The 20,158-nt window shown below is 41.3% G+C and overlaps 1 protein-coding gene across 2 annotated transcripts in view; it reads right to left on the bottom strand.

Moving 5' to 3' along the window:
* Positions 1-1,756: 1,756 nt before the first annotated feature.
* LOC101003524 (zinc finger protein 252-like) overlaps positions 1,757-20,158 on the bottom strand; it is a 52,746-nt gene continuing 34,344 nt past the window's right edge. The window contains exons 1-2 of one of the 2 annotated variants that reach the window (XM_021942785.2): positions 15,022-15,175; positions 1,757-5,637 (exon numbers count right to left, since the gene is read on the bottom strand). In XM_021942785.2, the coding sequence (XP_021798477.2) occupies positions 3,527-5,626 (2,100 nt within the window). In that variant the 5' untranslated portion in view covers positions 5,627-5,637; positions 15,022-15,175 and the 3' untranslated portion in view covers positions 1,757-3,526. Of the gene's footprint in view, positions 5,638-15,021; positions 15,176-20,158 lie in introns of those variants that run through there. The other variant, XM_009213844.4, reaches the window with a different exon arrangement.

Raw genomic sequence — 20,158 nt, forward strand, 5'->3', positions numbered from 1 at the left:
TTTTAACTGTATTAATAATGCCAAAATATTTTCCAATGTGTCATACCAATTTCCACTCCTATCAGCAGAGTATGAGAGTAACTGTTGCTAAACATTTTTGGTGTCATTCTCTGTCAGATTTTTAATTTTTGCCAACCTAGTGAGGGTAAAATGACATCTTGCAATATCATTTTGCATGTCTGTGATTAATAATTACCTTTGCCCCTCTTTTCATACAGGTTAGTCATGGGAGTGTTTTGGGTGATGAAGAAGCCTTGGCAGGTTTTATGGCAGAGACAAATCCAACTCAGTCATGCTGCCTGGAGAGTCAGGGCCTCAGAAATTGGGATTAGAGGCAGGAGTTTTAGTCCTAAAGATCTTACAGATTCCCAACGATACAAAGTACCTCTCACCCTACATGAAAATGGGCAATAATGGAATTCACCGATTACATTCTAATGTGTGTGAATACACGTATAAAACACAAATTAACCTTAACAATTGGTGGGGAAGATTGACAGCACAGGACTAAGCACAACAAATTAGCAGGCACTAAGGCAGAATTCTTTTCACAGCAGAAAGACCAAATCTGTCCCTTTCTGATGCACATCTTCAGTTTTGGGTCAAAAGTTAGTGGTGGAGGTCAAGGCCAAGGTCAACCTAAGGAGTCCACAATAGCATGCATCAGTGGAAATGCTGCAGGACAGACAGACATGGAGGAAAAAGTAAAAACGCTCTTGTGACCATCAGCACCTGCCTTCACTGCCTAGGGAGTCCCTTCTCCTTCTAGCAAAGGCTGAGCAAATTCTCTGGGATTTTCACTTAGTAACCTGATATTCTGGCAAGTCAGACAACTGAATTAACTATGTTGAATATTCCACTCCAACGCCCATACGTGAACCTGGTTGTCCTCACAGCCTACTGCCTCACTGCTGTGATGTCTTGGGCAGATCCTGGAGCATGATTTTGAAGACAGACTGGGGCCCTTCTCTACATCCCCCATCTCTGCCTCTCAAGTCCAGTCAGGCTATAAACATATGGCAGAGAGTAGACCATCAACTACTGTGAACTCTACCAGTTCAATGAGTAGCAAATAATGTCAACAAAGTATGGCCACCAAAGTACTCTTCTGTCACAACTGACATAGCCTGTGGTGAAAATTGCTGATGCATAGAGATATGAGGGGTAGGAGACACCATCTATTTACTACATAGCACAAGTGGGAGAGAACTATAAGGAAACAACTTTCCCTCACTACATCCCAGGGTGACCTGCAAATATGCCACTTATTCTTTTGTGAGTATAGTGAGCATGACTAAACACAGTAGCTCTCTGGGAAGAGCAAGAATAAAGGAGTCTTCAGAATGAGTTGTAAGATATGTATGATGCTTACTAAGTGGAACTCACAATTGTCCTGTTTAATGTCAGTCTCCTTGTTTTGAGAATGCTTCAGGTGACAAAGGCCTATGTCAGCAGTATGGATCATGATGAGATTCCTGGAAGGCTGAACCTCTGCTGGTACAGGCATAAAACTCCTCCAGAAATGGCTTTTTATTAACTAAAGAAACTGAAAATGCCTTTCTCCTCTCAATTTTAATGTAATTGGTTAAGCAGCCAGGAGAGGCGAGTGTGGTAGTACACACCTGTGGTCCCTGCTACTCATGAAGTTGAGGCAGGGGAATCGCTTGAGCCCAGGAGTTCAAGGTTACAGCATCCCAAGTAGCTGGGACTGCAGGCTCCCACCACCACGCCCAGCTAATTTTCGTATTTTGTAGAAATGGGGTTTCACCATGTTGGCCAGGATGCTCTTGATCTCTTGACCTGCCTGCCTCAGCCTCCCAAAGTGCTGGGATTACAGGCATGAGCCACCGTGTCCAGCTCCCTTTTGTCATCTCTTGATGGAACCTCAAAGAAGAGATCCTTGGGGGAAACTGAATTTCTTTTTGCTTCCTTCTTGAAAGTTCTCTAGAAGAAGTTGTAACTGGGTAACAAGCTCCAAGTCCCTAGCTCAGCCTGCAGGCAAGAGAGCGGGGTGAGTTGACATTGAGTTTTGACTTAACTTCAGGAGATTAAGGTTTCCAGTCACCTCAGGAAAAGACAAGAACTCTGTTCTTGCAGTGGAACATAGCTCTCTGTGATGGGTAAGTGAAGACATAAGCCACAGGCTCCCATTCTTGGACATTTTCCTGAATTTTCTTCATGACAACACATCTAGAAAACCCATCTACCAAATCCTATTTAAGTAAAATGTTGGGGTCCATGTGTTTCCTAAACAAAGGAATGAACACACAACACAGGACGAGACAAACATGGCGGCCGCCCCGAACAACATGCTCTGCTTTATTTTATACAGCCGTTTGTGGAATGTTGCCAAGTCACAAGACACATTGTTGTTTTTCTGACCTTTCCCTGACTTTCTGGATTTTCAAGATGTTTACACATAAATCAGCCCCCAGGATCTGCTGTTTGCAGTTGGCTCCTTCGTCCTCCCTGTTTGCAGGGAAGGAACGCCCTGCTTCATTTGCAAGAGCAGGACTTATTGGGAACGTCTCGTTTGCGAGCACGTAGTCTTCTACAGTAAAACGTACAATTTCCCATTTTGAATTAGTTGGATATATTGGGCCAGCTACAAGACTGCAAGCTCCTTGCTGGCAGCATCTTAACTCTTGGAAACCTGGAGGTTCAGTACAGTGTTATTTGACTTTTTAGTAAGGTCTCAACTATTTTAATCTACACAAAGACTCACCTTATTTCTTAACAACTTTTGCTTATAATCATGTTTCTCTTCCCTGTGAATTATCTGATGTTGAAAAATAATACTTCTGAAGCTTAAGGTACCATACTCCTTATCACAAAATAAAAACATTTTGAAGGGGCCCAAACAAACAAAGAAAACCCCAGCCTGGTTCCATCACACTTGGAAGTGCAAGGATCTCAACTACTTTCTCTGAAGTTGAAATAAATGATAGAAAAGAAAGAAAGAAAAGAAAGAAGAGAAAGAAAAGAAAGGAAAGAAAGGAAAGAAAGAAAGAAAGAAAGAAAGAAAGAAAGAAAGAAAGAAAAGAAAGAAAGAAAGAAAAGCAAGTGGTCTCAAGTGAAATACCTAACTGTACCTTAAGGTCTGGTGCTATGAAATGCATCTAAATAATTAAGTTTCACATATCTACAGGGCTCAAGAAGGGGGCCCATCCTCTGAATCTGAAACAAGGTGTGCTATTGTGGGACTGTCACTACACACTTCAGTAGCCTGCCTTTAGTAAGAAGCTCACTGGGAGAGTGAAATCCCTTAAGAGCTGAATCTCCAAAAGGGAAACCATAAAGTGACTCATTTCTCACCAGCATGACTCTCATATAACTGTGAAGAATTTATAGACTAATCAGTTACTCTCCATTGTGAACCGTACAATGTTGAATGAAAGATGACTGTGCACTAGAGTTCCCCACACTTACTACATTCGTAGGCTTGCTCTCTAATGTGAATTGTGTGGATTTTCTCATGACTACTAAGAGTTATTCTCTGACTGAGGTTTTTCCACATTGATTACGTTTAAGGTCGCTCCCCACTGTGAATTCTCTGATGTCGAGTAAGGTGGGACCTTTGTCGGAAGGATTTTCCACATTCAGTGCATACATAGGGTTTCTCTCCAGTGTGAATTCTCTGATGTTGGATAAATTGTGAATGCTGACTGAATGCCTTGCCACACTCACTACATTCATAAGGTTTCTCACCAGTATGAATTCTCTGATGCTGAATGAGAGAGGAGCGAATATTGAAGGCCTTCCCACAGTCACTGCACTCATAGGGATTCTCTCCAGTGTGAATTCTTCGATGGCGGATAAGGTGTGCACTCTGGCTGAAGGCCTTCCCACAGTCACTGCACTCATAGGGCTTCTCTCCATTGTGTGTTCTCTTATGCTTAATTAGGGTGGATATCTGTCCAAAGGTTTTCCCACACTCATTACACTCATAGGGTTTCTCACCAGTGTGACTCCTCTGATGTTGAATAAGGTGTGACCCCTGGCTAAAGGCCTTCCCACATTTGTGACACTCGTAGGGTTTCTTTCCATTATGTATTCTCTGATGCTGAACAAGGGAAGAAAGCACGCTGAAGGCTTTATCACATTCATTACATTCATAGGGCTTCTCGCCATTGTGTGTTCTTTGATGGTGAATAAGATTAAAACTCTGGCTGAAAGCTTTTCCACACTCACTACATTCATAGGGTTTCTCTCCTGTGTGAATTCGCTGATGCTGAATAAGATGTCCCTTTTGACTAAAGGTTTTCCCACACACACTACAACCATAAGGTTTCTCTCCAGTGTGAACTATCTGATGCTGGATAAGGGATAGACGAGCGCCAAATGATTTTCCACACTCATTGCTGATATAAGGTTTCTCTCCAGTATGAATTCTCTTATGTTGAATAACTTGTGAGCGTTGACTAAAGGATTTCCCACATTCATTACACCTATAAGGTTTCTCTCCAGTGTGAATTCTCTGATGGACAGTAAGAGTTCGGTTCAGGCTAAAGGATTTTCCACACTCATTACATTCATAGGGCTTTTCTCCTGTATGGATTCTCTGATGCTGAATGAGAGATAATCGTGTACTGAAGGCTTTGCCACACTCCTCACAGTCATAAGGTTTCTCTCCAGAATGAATTCTCTGATGTTGAATAAGGTGTGATTTTCTGTTGAAGGCTTTCCTGCATTCTCTGCACTTGTAAGGTTTCTCTCCACTATGAATTCTCTGATGATGAATTAGATTAGAGCTATGACTAAAGGCTTTTCCACACTGATTACACTCATGAGGTTCCTCTCCTGTATGAATTTTTAGATGTCGAATATAAGATGAATGTGTACTAAAAGCTTTCCCACATTTAATACACTCATAGGGCTTTTGTCCAGTGTGAATTTTACAGTGCTGAATAAAGTATGAGTGAGCACTGAAAGATTTGCCACAATCCTTACATGTGTAGGGTTTCTTACCATTGTGGATTCTCTGATGTTTACTGAGGATAGAGGGCCGACTAAAAGCTTTTCCACATTCATTGCACTCATAGGGCTTCTCTCCACCATGAATTCTCTGGTGCTGGTTAAAAGCTGTGTTCTGATTGAAAGTTTTTCCATGCCCAGTACACTCAAATGGTCTGTCTGGATTGTTCATCCTCTGATTCTCACTAAGAACTGAACTCTGTCTGGGTACTTTCACTAACACATCTGTCTGACAGGCTCTTTCTCCTAACTGGAAACTCTGGAGGTTAGTGAGGTCCTCATGTTGTTTCAAGTTTTCTACACTTGACACACTTGGATGGAGACTCTTCTCTCTAGACACTCTAACATGTTTGTCAAGATTTGAGTCTGTAATGCAGTTTTCTCCAACAGCATTGAACTTGTGGCCATTCTCTTTAGAGAGGGTTTTCACACATCTCATAGTAATTGCTCTGAAATTGTTCTTCTGGGAGAAGGAGTTCTTAACTCCTTCTACTGCATATTTTCTCCAGCGATTCTCTAACTTTCCCTCAGTTTTACTCATCTCTTCAGTTTCCTTAAAAATATTCCTTACATGATCTTCTGATTTTGCTCTCTGGGATTCCAATTCTTCAGAAATTTCCTGCTTTGGAATCAATTCGTCTTTTTCAATCATAGAATCATAGCCTGAAAGAATGAAAAAAAAAAAAAAAAAAGTGAAACACTTGCATTTTACTATGGGAGGAAGAATTAGAGAATAAGCAGGAATATTTATATCAAACAAGTATCTTGTAGGATAACACTGATACTCAGAATGCAAATTTAAAAAAAGCAACAAATATGACCCCCTTGGGAAGAGGAAAAAGAGAAGCATGCTGGTAAAGCAATGAACACTGGTGTGGGGAGGAAGAAGGAAGGTAATATGCCCAAGGTCAAAGGCTTAAATCTGCAACTAGGCTGACCAGGAACACATGGAGTAGGAAAGGCAAGATCTGAGAAAGGATTTGAGGAGGGTTATCAGGAAGGAGGAATTGGAGGCTGCCTCCACTATTCATGTCATTGCTGCATACTTTGTAAACAAGGTATCTTCTTATGGCTTACATATAGCATATTCAAATGTTTGTTGAAAATAAGTGATAAATGACTCATAATGAATGAAGTGTACATCAGTGCAATAGATGATGGAAAAAAACTATTTGATCTGGACAACTTGGTTTCACAGAAGCAAATCAGGAAAAACAGAAAAAAGCAGCAACCTACTCAGGCCAAGGATACACAACACTCCCAAATCACACATTTCCAGTGAACAAAAGTGTCCAAAAATTTGTGAAAACTATAAAACTGAATTCTGAGACCCAATGAAAGCAAGCTTATTAAAAATAAAAATCCAAAACCAACCAACGAAGCAAACAAAAAAACAAGCACTAAGTCACATAGATACAAAGACTGTGGGAAGGATAACTGAGGTCAGAACAGTAAAAGGACAGCCCTATGTTGAGATACCACAAAATAACAATGGAATCTCCCTTTTGCAAATGGTGGTTATCATTAGTTATAATGGGATGCTCCTTGAAACTGCACTGCTTGAATAGAGAGACTGAGCTAAAAATACTAACTGGATGAGCTCTAAAATTGGGCTAAATATAGCTGGGTGCAGTGGATCACGCTTGTAATCCCAGCACTTTGGGAGGCCAAGGTGGGTGGATCACCTGAGGTCAGGAGTTCCAGACCAGCATGGCCAACACGGCCAAACCACATCTCTACTAAAAATCCAAAATTTAGCTGGGCATGGTGGTGGGTGCTTCTAATCCCAGCTACTTGGGAGGCTGAGGCAGGAGAATAGCTTGAACTCAGGAGGTGGAGGTTGCAGTAAGACAAGATTGTGCCACTGCACTCTAGCCTGGGTGACAGAGCAAGACTCTGTCTCAAAAAATAAAATAATAAAATACAATAAAATAAATAAAAAAATAATAAAATAAAATAGGGCTAAGTAATCTTAATAGATTTCCATGAACTACTCACGGTACTACAGAGGGACTGATTTTGCCATTCAGAGTATGAAAGGAAAAAAGCAAACTTCATAATTTACTCTAAAACCTACAAACAGTGTCCTAGAAGATAAACATCCTGAATTTAGGGAGAAAAATTTCTGAGGTATCTGAGGAGTTGAGTCCTCAAGGTAGTCTCAGGACTAAAGTCTAAAAGATGATTCTATTAGGTGTTATTTTGCTGGGGAGGAGACAAAATAAATGTGAACAAAATGAGAAACCACAAGACAGAGTCATCCATAAGACAAGAACCAACATCTCACACTAAAGTTCATGTTGCCATTTCCCTCAGATATCTGGTGATCCTTGGTTGGCTGTGTATATTTTCTTTCTCTCTTTTTTTTTTTTTTCTGAGACAGAGTTTTTTTGCTCTTGTTGCCCAGGCTAGGGTGCAATGGCACAATCTTGGCTCACCACAACCTCTGCTTCCTGGGTTCAAGTGATCCTTCTGGGTCCAAGTGATCCTCCTGCCTCAGCCTGCCGAGTAGCTGGGATTACAGGCATACACCACCATGCCTGGCTAATTTTGTATTTTTAGTAGAGACAGGGTTTCTCCACGTTGGTCAGGCTGGTCTTGAACTCCTGACCACATATGATTCGCCCACCTTGGCCTCCCAAAGTGCTGGGAGTACAGGTGTGAGCCACCACGCCTGGTCAGCTGTGTGTATTTTCAAATGACACAATAAAAAGATGCTTGGGACCTCTGTGTATAAGTGTACTTGTTAACTGGAAAGGTACTTAAGTGAGGTGATTATAAGGTCACAGCATCCCTAAATACTAAAAACTGAGCTGTCTTTGCTCAGCTTTGGTTTCTTTTGAGGCAATTTCCTGGGTTTTGCCCTAAATATACGATGCCTTGCTGTTAGGTATTCTTAGTGCAGGGTAGGGAGAAGGATGTGGTCGTAGCGTCAATCATTTCTGTATTTAGATTATTTAGATAATACCTTAGGTTCAGGTTTTTTAGGACCAAAAAAACAAAAAAACAAAAAAAAAAAAAAAAAAGAAAAAACCTTCATAAGTGGTATATTTTTCTATCAAGAGGTATAAAACATCTGGTTGTATTTTTTCATGTGATGTTAACATACTTAATGGTCATTATCTAGATTCACTTTCAAATTTGGGATTGCGAAATAGTGACGTTTCAGTTCTGTCATTCCTTGGTTTTTTAGCCAAAATTTCCAGGAAGTTAAACTTCTTGTCATCAATTGGGTATCCTGCCTTTCTAGTATTGTACCCAATACTAGATGTACAATACATCTAGTAAAGGCAGAATGCTCGATTCTTTTATTTACCAGTTTTCAGAGTGATGAATCAGTTTCCTAGCTTTCCTCAAAGGTGACCAATGAGTAGGACTTTCTTTTTTCTACCAGCCTTAATAAAGACTAGGACCAACCTTTGATAAGATGATCCAATGGCATGTTATCTTCCTGTTAAAAGGAGACTTAATCCTCTCAAGAGGATATCATACAGAGCCCCTATGCCTTTTTATCTATAATAATTAACACTCAGAGCTGACACAGTGGTGCATGCCTTTAATCCCAGAGACTTGGGAGGCTGAGGTGGGAGAATTGCTTGAGCCTGGACATTCCAGACCAGCCTGGTAAGCATAGAGAAATCCCATCTCAAACACACAACACACACACCACTCAAGTATCAGAAAGCATGTGGGGAAAAAAAAGAAAGAAAAAATATGAGATCAAGAAAGAAAATACATGATAGAAACAAACCCACAGGGGTCCCAGTGGCGTGGGCAGTGTATGGAGCAACAGTAGGCAGCCCAGCTTCAGGAGGGCTGTTGGCAAACTGCATCCCACAGGCCCCTGCCACATGCCCTCCCTGCTATCAAGATGCCCAAGAGGAGGGTCAGCTCAGCTGAAAGGGCAGGGAAGGAAGAAGAGCCCAGGAGGAGATTGGTGAGGTTGTTAGCTAAACTGTTTCTGCAAAAGTGGGAATGAAGCCCAAAAAAGGAGGAAGGAACAAATCTTCAGAGAAGAATGCAAATAAAAGAGAAAATGAGAACACAACAACAAAACTGGCCAAAGTGACTAATCAGGAAACTAAAAATGATTCACCTGCAGAAAATGAAAGCTATGATGGCAAGCACCAGTAATCCCAGTTACTTGGGAGGCTGAGGCAGGAGAATTGCTTGAATCTGGGAGGTGGAGGTTGCAGTAAGCCAAGATTGTGCCACTGCACTCCAGCTTGGGTGACAGAGCGAGGGTTCTCCATCAAAAAAAAAAAAAAAAGAAGGCGGGTGCGGTGGCTCACGCCTATGATCACAGCACTTTGGGAGGCTGAGGTGGGTGGATCACGAGGTCAGGAGATCAAGACTATCTTGGCTAACACGGTGAAACCCCATCTCCACTAAAAAATACAAAAAAATTAGCCGGGCCTGGTGGCGGGCGCCTTTAGTCTCAGCTACTCGGGTGGCTGAGGCAGGAGAATGGCATGAACCTGGGAGGCGGAGCTTGCAGTGAGCTGAGATCGCGCCACTGCATTCCAGCCTGGGCGACAGAGCGAGACTCCATCTCAAAAAAAAAAAAAAAAAAAAAAAAAAAAGAAAGGAAGGAAAGAAAAGAAAAAAATAAAATAAAATTGAAACTAAAAATGAGAGCTGGGTGTAGTGGCACACATCTATAGCCCCAGCTACTCGAGAGACTCGGGCAAGAGGATGGCTTGCAACCAGGAGTTAGAGGCCAGCCTGGGCAACATAGCAAGACCCCATCTCTAAATACAAAAACAAAACAAATCAGCCAGGCATGTGACTCAAGCCTGTAATCCCAGCAGTTTGGAAGGCTGAGGCAGGTGGATTGCCTGAGTCCAGGAGTTCAAGACCAGCCTTAGCAAAATGGCTGGGGAGGTCTCACAATTATGGCGGAAAGCAAAAGGCAGGTCTTACATTGCAGCAGACAAGAGACAGAATGAGAATTAAGTGAAATGAGCTTCCCCTTATCAAACCATCAGATCTTGTGAGATTTATTCACTACCACAAGAACAGTATGGGAGAAACCGCTCCATGATTCAATTATCTCCCACCCAGTCCCTCCCACAATACATGGGAATTATGAGAGTACAATTCAAGATGAGATTTGGGTAGGAACACAAGAGTCATACCATATCACCACATATTCAAGAAGCTCTGAGAATCCTAAGATAAAAAGAAAACCACACCTGGGTATAACACAGTCAAAACTACTGAATACCTGTGGAAAAAAATATCAAAAAACAGCACGAGGAAAGACATATTATCTTCAAGGTAACAATAAGACTGAAAGCTGACTTTGTGATTTTAGAGGTGGAAAACAACAGACAAAAGGACATTTTTTAATTTTGAAGAAAACAACTGCCATGCTAGAATTCTACATCCACCAGAAATATTATTCAGAAATAAAAGCTTGAAAATTCCACTTCCAGGATAACAGTATAAACTGGAATTCAGTGGATTCACTTCTTGCAAAACAAAGCAAGAACTATTTAAAAAGAAAAAAACAAACCAAACAACCATTTAAAGTCTCTAGCAATTGCCCTGAGGGAAAACAGCAGAGGAAGAAATATTTATGCAAGAAATTCTACTACAATTTGGTAAGAATAGGGAGAGTATGTAGAATTCCTCATTTTGTTCTCCCCCTCTTCTCCTCCATCCTCTCTCTCACTTCCCTCTCTCTTCCCCCCACCAGCCTCTTTCCTGGAGAGGTTGTGGCATTTGAATCACAACCTGCTCCACCCCCTCCCTCACCCCCAGCTCAGTACAACAGATGGTCCACTCTAGGCAGATGTGGCCAAGAAGGGGCTCCCTCTCCCCTCAGTTTCCAATGAAAGCTTACCATATCTCACCAGGAGGATAGGCCTCCAGCAGTTTTCATCCCCTCCAACTCCAAGTTAAAGAGGCTAAATTCCAGTGAATAAGGCTGACAGGACAAGGGCTCCCTTCCTCCATTCAGCCTCTCTCCAAGGGCAGAGGCACAGCAGGCTAAGACTATTTGGGACCTGACTGCTCTGGCCCCAGCTTGCTCATAGGCAGAGGTTCCACAATGGGAAGACCATAGACTACTGCCTCACTCACTGCCCAAGGAAGTGGCTCTGAGAGTTTGCCTAGGAGGAGAGGCAGTCCATAAGAGAATTCTCAAGCTCTCCCTTAAAGAACTGACTTTATTTGAAACAGAGCATGGGGGAGGTTCAAGTCTAGGGTAACTCTCAAGAATAGCTCTTTAAATTAATAAGACACTAAACCACAGGTCAGCTGGTTTATCAGAGAGAACTAGGGAAAGAGACAGCTTCTGGAGTCAGAATAAACCTCAAAGATGGACTTTAAACAATACTCCTGCCCAAATTTAATTGGATCAGACCGCTGAGCAATTCATGCCCTCAGGCAGGGGTCCCCAACCCCTAAGCCATGGACCGGTTTTGATCTGTGGCCTGTTAGGAACTGGGCTGCACAGCAGGAGGTGAGCAGTGGGTAAGTGAACGAGCATTACTCCCTGAGCTCTGCATCCTGGCCGATCAGTCACAGCACTGGATTCTCATAGGAGCACGAACCCTGTTGTGAACTGCACATGCAAGGGATCTAGGTTGCGTGCTCCTTATGAGAACCTATTGCTAGATAATCTGAGGTGAAACCGTTTCATCCCAGAACCATCCCTTCTCACCTAATCCATGGAAAACTGTCTTCTATAAAACTGGTCCCAGGTGCCAAAAAAGTTGGGAACCACTGCCCTAGGGCACTGTCAAAAACACCAGAGCAATCTGCCTGCAATTAGTGGACCCTAATGGGAACGATGTAATACCATCTGAAGTGGATAGCTTCACAGGCAGATCAGGGAGAGAGACAGAGAGTTGTGCCAAAAAGGTTATCATTGCAGGATGACTCTGATTATGCTCGAGGCTCCACATGGTGAAGAAAATGTATGCCACTGAAATAGTCTCATGAAGCCATAAAACAAATAAACCAGCAAACAACAAAAACAAGCTCTAGATAAGGGGGAGGGGAACTAGTAACCAGAATTCCTGTATTACCTAAAATGTCCGTTTTCAAAAAAAGCAGGAGACATGCAAATAAATAAATAAATAAATAAATAACAATAAAATGTGACCCATAACACAGGAAAAATGCAAGAACACAAACTGCCTGTGAGAGGGGCCAGAAGTCAGATTTAACAGACTTAAAAGGAGCTATGATAAATATGTTCCAAAAACTCAATGAACCATGCTGACTGAAGTAAAATTAGGTATGAAGACAATGTCTTGTCAAGTACAGAATATCAATAAAGACAAAAATTATTTAAAAAGCAACTAAATGGAAATTCTGAAGTTGAAAAGTACAATAATCAGAAATAAAAATTAATTTGTGGGGCCAACAATAGATTTGAATGGGCAGAAGAATCAATAAACTTGAAGATAAACTGCGAGAAAAAAGAATTTTAAAAAATGAATGGAGCCTCAGGCAAGTGTGGAATATCTTTAAGCACATCTATACACACACAATAGGGGAACCAGGAGAGGAGACAGAGAAGGTGCAGAAGAAAATATATAAACCACCAATGGTCAAAGAACTCTGAAAGGAAAATATCTTGGGCCCCCAAAATCACTAAGGAAAACTCAAGCTGGAAACTGCTTAGGGCAAACCTGCTTCCCATTCTATTCAAAATTATTCCTCTGCTCATTGAGGTAGATGCATATCTGACTGCTTCCTTTGGAAAGGCTAATCAGAAACTCAAAAGAAAGTAACTGTTTGTGTCTCACCTATCTGTGATCTGGAAGCTCCCTCCCCACTTCAAGTCTTCCTGCCTTTGCTTCAAGTTGTCCCACCTTCCCAGGCCGAACCGATGTACTTCTCACATATATTTATTGATGTGTCATGTTTCCCTAAAATGCATAAAACCAAGCTGTGCCCCGACCACCTTGGGCAAATGTCAGGACCTCCTGAGGCTGTGTCACAGCACATCCTCAACCTTGGCAAAATCAACTTTCAAATTACCAGAGACCTGTCTCAGGTTTTCTGGGTTCACAGAACTAATCAAAAGAGTTTAGAAAGTATCTCAAAATAAACATGGAAATGCTGTCAGGCCTCTGAGCCCAAGCTAAGCTATCATATCCCCTGTGACCTACACGTACACATCCAGATGGTCGGTTCCTGCCTTAACTGATGACATTACCTTGTGAAATTCCTTCTCCTGGCTCACCCTGGCTCAAAAGCTCCCCCGCTGAGCACCCTGTGATCCCTGCCCCTGGCCACCAGAGAACAACCCCCTTTGACTGTAATTTTCCTTTACCTACCCATATCCTATAAAACAGCCCACCCCATCTCCCTTTGCTGACTCTCTTTTCAGACTCAGCCCACCTATACCCGGGTGAAATAAACAGCTTTATTGCTCACACAAAGCCTGTTTGGTGGTCTCTTCACAGGGACGCGAGTGAAAAATGCAACATACCAAAACTTACGGGATGAAGCAAAAGCAGTACTAAGAGGGAATTTTATAGGAATAAATGCCTCCATTTTAAAAGATGCAAAATAATCCCAATTTTATACTTGAAGGAAGTAGAGGTGAACAAACTAACCCCAAAGTGAGAAGGAAGGAAATAACTGAGATTAGAGTAGAAATAAATACAATCTGTAGAAAGCAATAGAATAGAAAAACAATAGAAAAAACAACAAAACAGTTGGTTTTTTGAAAGTAACAAAATGGATAAACCTGTAGCTAGATTAACTAAGAATAAAAGAGAGAAAACTCAAAATCAGAAATGAAAGAGACATTCCAACTGATGCCACAGAAATTAAAAGATTGTAAGATACTGCTGTGAACAATTACATGACAACAAATTGGACAATGTAGAAGAAATGGATAAAATCTCAGAAATATACAATCTACCAAGACTGATTCACCAATAAATGGAAATTCTGAGTAGACCTATACCTAAAACAAGGAGACTGAAGCAGTAATCAAAAACCTCCCAATAAACAAGGCCCAGGCCAGGTGTGGTGGCACATGCCTGTAGTCCCAGCTACCTGGGAGGCTGAGGAAGGAGGATTGCTTGAATTTGGGAGTTTGAGGCTTTAGTGAGCTATGATCTCGCCACTGCACTCTAGCTTGGACAACAGTGAGATTCTCTCTGAAACAACAGACAACAAAAGTCATATGTTGAATCACAAGGTGATGGTATTGGGAGGTGGGACCATTGGGAGGTGATTATGCAGGCAGGTCCCTCATAATTGGGATTAGTGCTCTTATAAAAGAGACCCCAGAGACCTTTGCTTCCTCCGCCATGTGAGGACATAGCAACAGGTTGCAATTCAGAAGGGGCCGTCATTAGAACCAGATCATGCCTGCACCCTAATCTTGGACTTCCAGCCTTAAGAACTGTGAGAAATAAAGATATTTATTGTGCAGAGGAGGTCAAGAATGCAGTGAGCTATGATGGCACCACTGTACTCTAGGTTGGGCAACAGAGCAAGACCCCATTTAAAAAAAGATGGGCTAAGTTTTTTTCTCAAAGAAGACACATAAATGGTCAAAAGGTATTAATATATGAAAAGATGCTCAACATCATCAGGAAAATGCAAATGAAAACCACAAAGAGGTATCACTACACACATTAGAATGGCTATTACTTTTTAAAAGCCTGAAAAATAACAAGTGTTGATGATGATGTGTTGGTAGAAATGTAAAATGGTGCAGTCATGCAAAACAATATAGATGTTTCTTTAAAAATTAAAAATAGAACCATAATATGATTCAGTAATCCCACTTTTGGGTAACTATCCCAAAGAATTGATATCAGAATCCTTTTTCTTTTTTCTTTTGAGATGAAGTCTTGTTCTGTCACCAGGCTGGAGGGCAGTGGCGTGATCTTGGCTCACTGCAATCTCCACCTCCCAGGTTCAAGTAATTCTCCTGCCTCAGCCTCCTGGGTAGCTGGGATTACAGGCACATGATACCATGCCCAGCTAATTTTTGTATTTTTAGTAGAGACAGGGTTTCACCATGTTGGCCAGGATGGTCTCGATCTCTTGACCTTGTGCACTCACCTTGGCCTCCCAAAGTGTTGGGATTACAGGTGTGAGCCACTGCAGCTAGCCAATGTCAGAATCTTGAAGATAGGTTTGTGCTCCCATGTTCACTGCAGCATTATTCATAATAGCCAAGAGGTGGAAACAACCTAGATGTCCATCAACAGATGGAGGTATAAAGAAAATCTGGTTTATCCATATGATGAAATATTCAGCCATAAAATATTGTAGAAAAAAAATGTCATATGCAAAAAATGTCACATAAATGAACTTTGAGGATATTATGCTAAGTGAAATAAGACAGTCATAGAAGGATGAATACTGCATAGTTCCACTTATATGAGGTATCTAAAATAGTCAAACCCATAGAAACAAAAAGTGCAATGGTGGTTGCCAGGGGTTGGGAAGAGGGAGAAATGGGGAGTTGCTATTCAGTGGGCATAGGGTTTCAGTCATGCAAGGTTTTGAGAAAGTTCTAGAGATCTGCTATACAGCATTTTGCTATTGTATTGGACACTTAAAAATGTTTAAGAATGTAGAGTGATCCTCATGTTATATAGTTTTACCACCATTTAAGAAATACTTGAATAATGGCTGAAAACTTCTGATATTTCCTGGAAAACATTAAACTGCACATCCAAGAGGCCCAAAGAACTCCAAGTAGGATAAACACAAAGATACCAACACTCAGAAACATCATGGTAAAAACATTAAATGTTAATGACAAGGAGAAAATCTTGAAAGGAAGAGAAAAACAACTGATCATGTACAAGGGAACCCCAATAAGATAAACAGTAGACTTCTCATCAGAAGTAATAGAGGTCAGAAGGCAGCGAATAACATATTCAAAGTTCTGAAAGAAAAAGACTCTCAACCAGGAATTTTCTATCCTGGCCTGGTGTGGTGGCTCACGCCTATAAACCCAGCAACTCTAGAGGCCGAGTTGGATGGATCACCTGAGGTCAGGAGTTCGAGACCAGCCTGGCCAACATGGTGAAACCCCATCTCTATTTAAGAAAAAAAAAAGAAAGCTGGGTATGGTGGCGTGTGCCTGTAATCCCAGCTACTCAGGAGGCTGAGGCAGAAGAATCACTTGAACCCAGGAGATGGAGGCTGCAGTGAGCTGAGATCGCACCACTGTACTCCAGCCTGGGCAACAGAGCGAGACTGTCTCTAAAAAAGAAAAAAAAAAAAAAAAAAAAAAAAGAAGAAGTTTCTATCCAGCAAATTATCTTTCAAAAGTGAAGATGAAATAAAAGCATTACCAGATAAATATAAACAGATAATTTATTGCTACTAGACCCACCTTATAAAAAATACCAAAGAACATTCTTCAGGTTGAAAGCAAGTAAACCCAGATAGAAATGAGAACCCACCAAAAACACAAAGAACAAAGATAAAGGTAATTCTTTAATTATATAAGACAGTATAAATGTATGTATTTAATCTCAATTAATTTAAAAAGCAATGTTATAAATCAATTTTATATAATTATATTGTTTAGGCTTTAAGATGTAAACATGTATTATATATGACAACAGCACAAAGGAGGTGGATGAGAGCAGAGTTGTACTGGACAAAGGAAATGACAGCAGATGGTAACCTGAATGTACAGGAACATATGAAGAAAACCATAAATGGTAAGTAAGAAAGTAAACATTAAAAATTTTACCAATATATACTTTCTCATTTCTATTTCCACAATTGACATAAAATTATATAAAGTAAAAATTATAAAAATGTATTTGTGGGTTTATAACAAACATATAATTGTAAAACAACAGTACATAAAGGAGGAAGATTAAATAGAGCTATATATGAGTAACAATTCTATATCTCATTGAATTTTGTTAGTATAAATCAGAAGTAAATTCTGATGAAATGTATGTGGTAAGCTCGAGTTGTCATTAAGAGAATAACTTTCAAAAAGTGAAAATATCAGTAAAGAAATTAAAATGTTATAATAGAAAAATTGTACTCAATGCAGCTGGGCATGGTGGTTCACATCTATAATCCCAGTCACTTGTGAGGCTGAAGCAGGAAGATCACTTGAGGCCAGGAGTTTGAGACCAGCCTCGGCAACATAAAAGCAAGACCCTGTTTCTAAAAATAAAATTGGAAAAAAAAAAGCAAAACAAAACAAAAAAACCCCCCCACACACTTAGCCAGCCATGGCAGACACCTGTAGTCCCAGCTACTTGAGACTTGAGGCTTGAGGCTCAGGAGGAAGGATCCCTTCAGCCCAGGAGTTCAAGGCTACAGAGAGCCATGATCAGGCCACTGCACTCCAGCCTGGGGAAACAGGGCAAGACCTGACTCTAAAAATAAAAATAAAGTAAAATCTACTCAATGCAAAAGAAAAAAATTAAGGAGGAATGGTGGAACAGAAAAGACACAAGATATACAAAATACAAAGAGCACAATGGCAGATGTAAACCCAACTACACAACAAACTACAATAAATGTGACTGAACAATTCAAAGAAAAGGCAGAAAGAAAAAAAGAAAGGAAAAAAAAGCAGAGTCATAGGGGATTAAAAAACAATATCCAACTATATGCTGTCTATAGGAAATATACTTTAGATTCAAAGATATAAACAGATTGGAAGTAAAAGAATGGAAAAAGATACACAGATGCTCCTCAACTTACAATGGTGTTATCTCCTGAAAAACCCATCATACATTGAAAATATAGAAGTTGATACGGTTTGGATCTATGTCCCCACCCAAATCTCATGCTGAAATGCAATCCCCAATGCTGGAGATAGAGCCTGGTAGGAAGTGATTGGATCATGGGGGCAGTTTCTCATGAATGGCTGAGCACATCCCCCTGGTGCTGTTTTTGTGATAGAGTTCTAGTGAGATCTGGTTAAGTGTGTGGCACCTCCTTCCTGTATCTCTTCCTCCTGCTCCAGCCATGTAAGATGTGCCTGCTTCCCCTTCACCTCCTGCTATAATTTTAAGTTTCCTGAGGCCTCCCTAGAAGCAGAAGCTGGTATGCTTCCTGTATAGCCTGCAGAACTGTGAGCCAATTAAACCTCTTTTCCTTACAAATTACCCAGTATCAGGTATTTGTTTATAGTAGTGTGAGAATGGACTAATAAGTAAAAAATGCATTTAATACATCTAACCTATCAAACATCATAGCTTAGCCTAGCCTACCTGAAACATGCTCAGAACATTTACATTAGCCTACAGTTGGGCAAAATAATCTAATACAAAGCCTATTTTATAGTAAAGTGTTGAATATCATGCAATTTATTGACTACTGTACTGGAAGTGAAAAACAGAATGATTTTGTACCATTGTGAAGTTGAAAAATCATAAATCAAATAAGATACCCTGTGTTATGCAAATAGCAACCATAATAAAGCTAGAGTGGTTATACTAATAACAACAAAATAGACTTTAAAATGTAACATGCTACCAGAGATAAAGAGGGACATTTTATAATGATAAAAGGGTCAACTCATAAGTTATAACACTTGTAAACATATACACAGCTAACAACAGAGCTTCAAAGAATGTGCAATGAAAGGTTGAAAGAATTGGGGTGTTGGGAGCAAACCCCCCAAAACCTGGCCATAAACTGGCCCCAAAACTGGCCATAAACAAAATTTCTGCAGCACTGTGATATGTACATAATGACCCTAACGCCCAAGCTGTAAGGTTGTAGGTTTACGGAAATAAGGGCAAGGAACACCTGGTCAGCCCAGGGCGGAAAACCACTGAAAGGCATTTTTTTTTTTTTTTTTTTTTTTGAGACGGAGTCTCACTGTGTCTCCCAGGCTGGAGTGCAGTGGCGCGATCTCGGCTCACTGCAAGCTCCGCCCCCCGGGTTCACGTCATTCTCCCGCCTCAGCCTCCCAAGTAGCTGGGACTACAGGCGCCCGCTACCGCGCCCGGCTAGTTTTTTGTATTTTTAGTAGAGACGGGGTTTCACCATGTTAGCCAGGATAGTCTCGATCTCCTGACCTTGTGATCCACCCGCCTCGGCCTCCCAAAGTGCTGGGATTACAGGCTTGAGCCACCGCGCCCGGCCTGAAAGGCATTCTTAAGCCACAAACAATTAGCATGAGCAAACTGTCTTAAGAGCGTGTTCTTGCTGCAGTTAACTAGCCCAACCTATTCATTTAATTTGGCCCATCCCTTCATTTCCCATAAGGGATACTGTTTTTTTTTTTTTGAGACAGAGTCTCACTCTGTGCCCCAGGCTGGAGTGCAGTGGCGCAATCTTGGCTTACTGCAAGCTCCACCTCCCGGGTTCAGGCCATTCTCCTGCCTCAGCCTCCTGAGTAGCTGGGACTACAGGCGCCCGCCACCGCGCCTGGCTAATTTTTTGTATTTTTAATAGAGACGGGGTTTCACCATGGTCTCGATCTCCTGACCTTGTGATCCGCCCACCTCGGCCTCCCAAAGTGCTGGGATTACAGGTGTGAGCCACCGCGCCCAGCCCATAAGGGATACTTTTAATTTAATATCTATAGAAACAATGCTAATGGCTGGTTTGCTGTTAATAAATATGTGGGTAAATCTCTGTTCAGGGCTCTCAGCTCTGAAGGCTGTGAGACCCCTGATTTCTCACGTCACAAAGAAGGGGAGCTCGGAAGCGTCAGGGTAACAATGGGGCAAGTTTGGGGGCTGGTTCTTTCCACCTTGGAACTTTTTCACACTGATGATGAGGAGGAACAAGAGTATAACGAAGTAACAGCAGAGGTTACAGAGCATGTTTATTTGCCAGCCAAAGCTAAACCGGCCAAGGAAGGAGAGGTTCCTCCCTACTCTTCTGCACCCCCTCATTATTATTTTGAAGAAAATGATCCCACAAATCTTTCTTTTCTGGAGGACACTGTGCAAAAAGTAGTTGCCCCAGTGACTTTTCAAGCAGTGCCTCCAGTGACTGCTCTTAATTCTATTCAGGCAGGAGTTCAGCAAGCTAGATGAGAGGATGATTAGAGGCTTAGAAGTTCCCGGTTAGAATACACACTCCAGTTCAAGAGGGAAATATTACAGCTACATTTGAGCCTTTTCCTTTTACATTACTCAAAGAATTAAAACAAGCTATAAATCAGTATGGACCAGGTTCTCCTTTTGTAATGGGACTGTTAAAGAATGTTGCTATTTCCAGTCGGATGATTCCTACTGAGTGGGATGCT

This window comes from Papio anubis, chromosome 8 (assembly GCF_008728515.1).
Source record: "Papio anubis isolate 15944 chromosome 8, Panubis1.0, whole genome shotgun sequence".
NCBI lineage: Eukaryota > Metazoa > Chordata > Mammalia > Primates > Cercopithecidae > Papio > Papio anubis.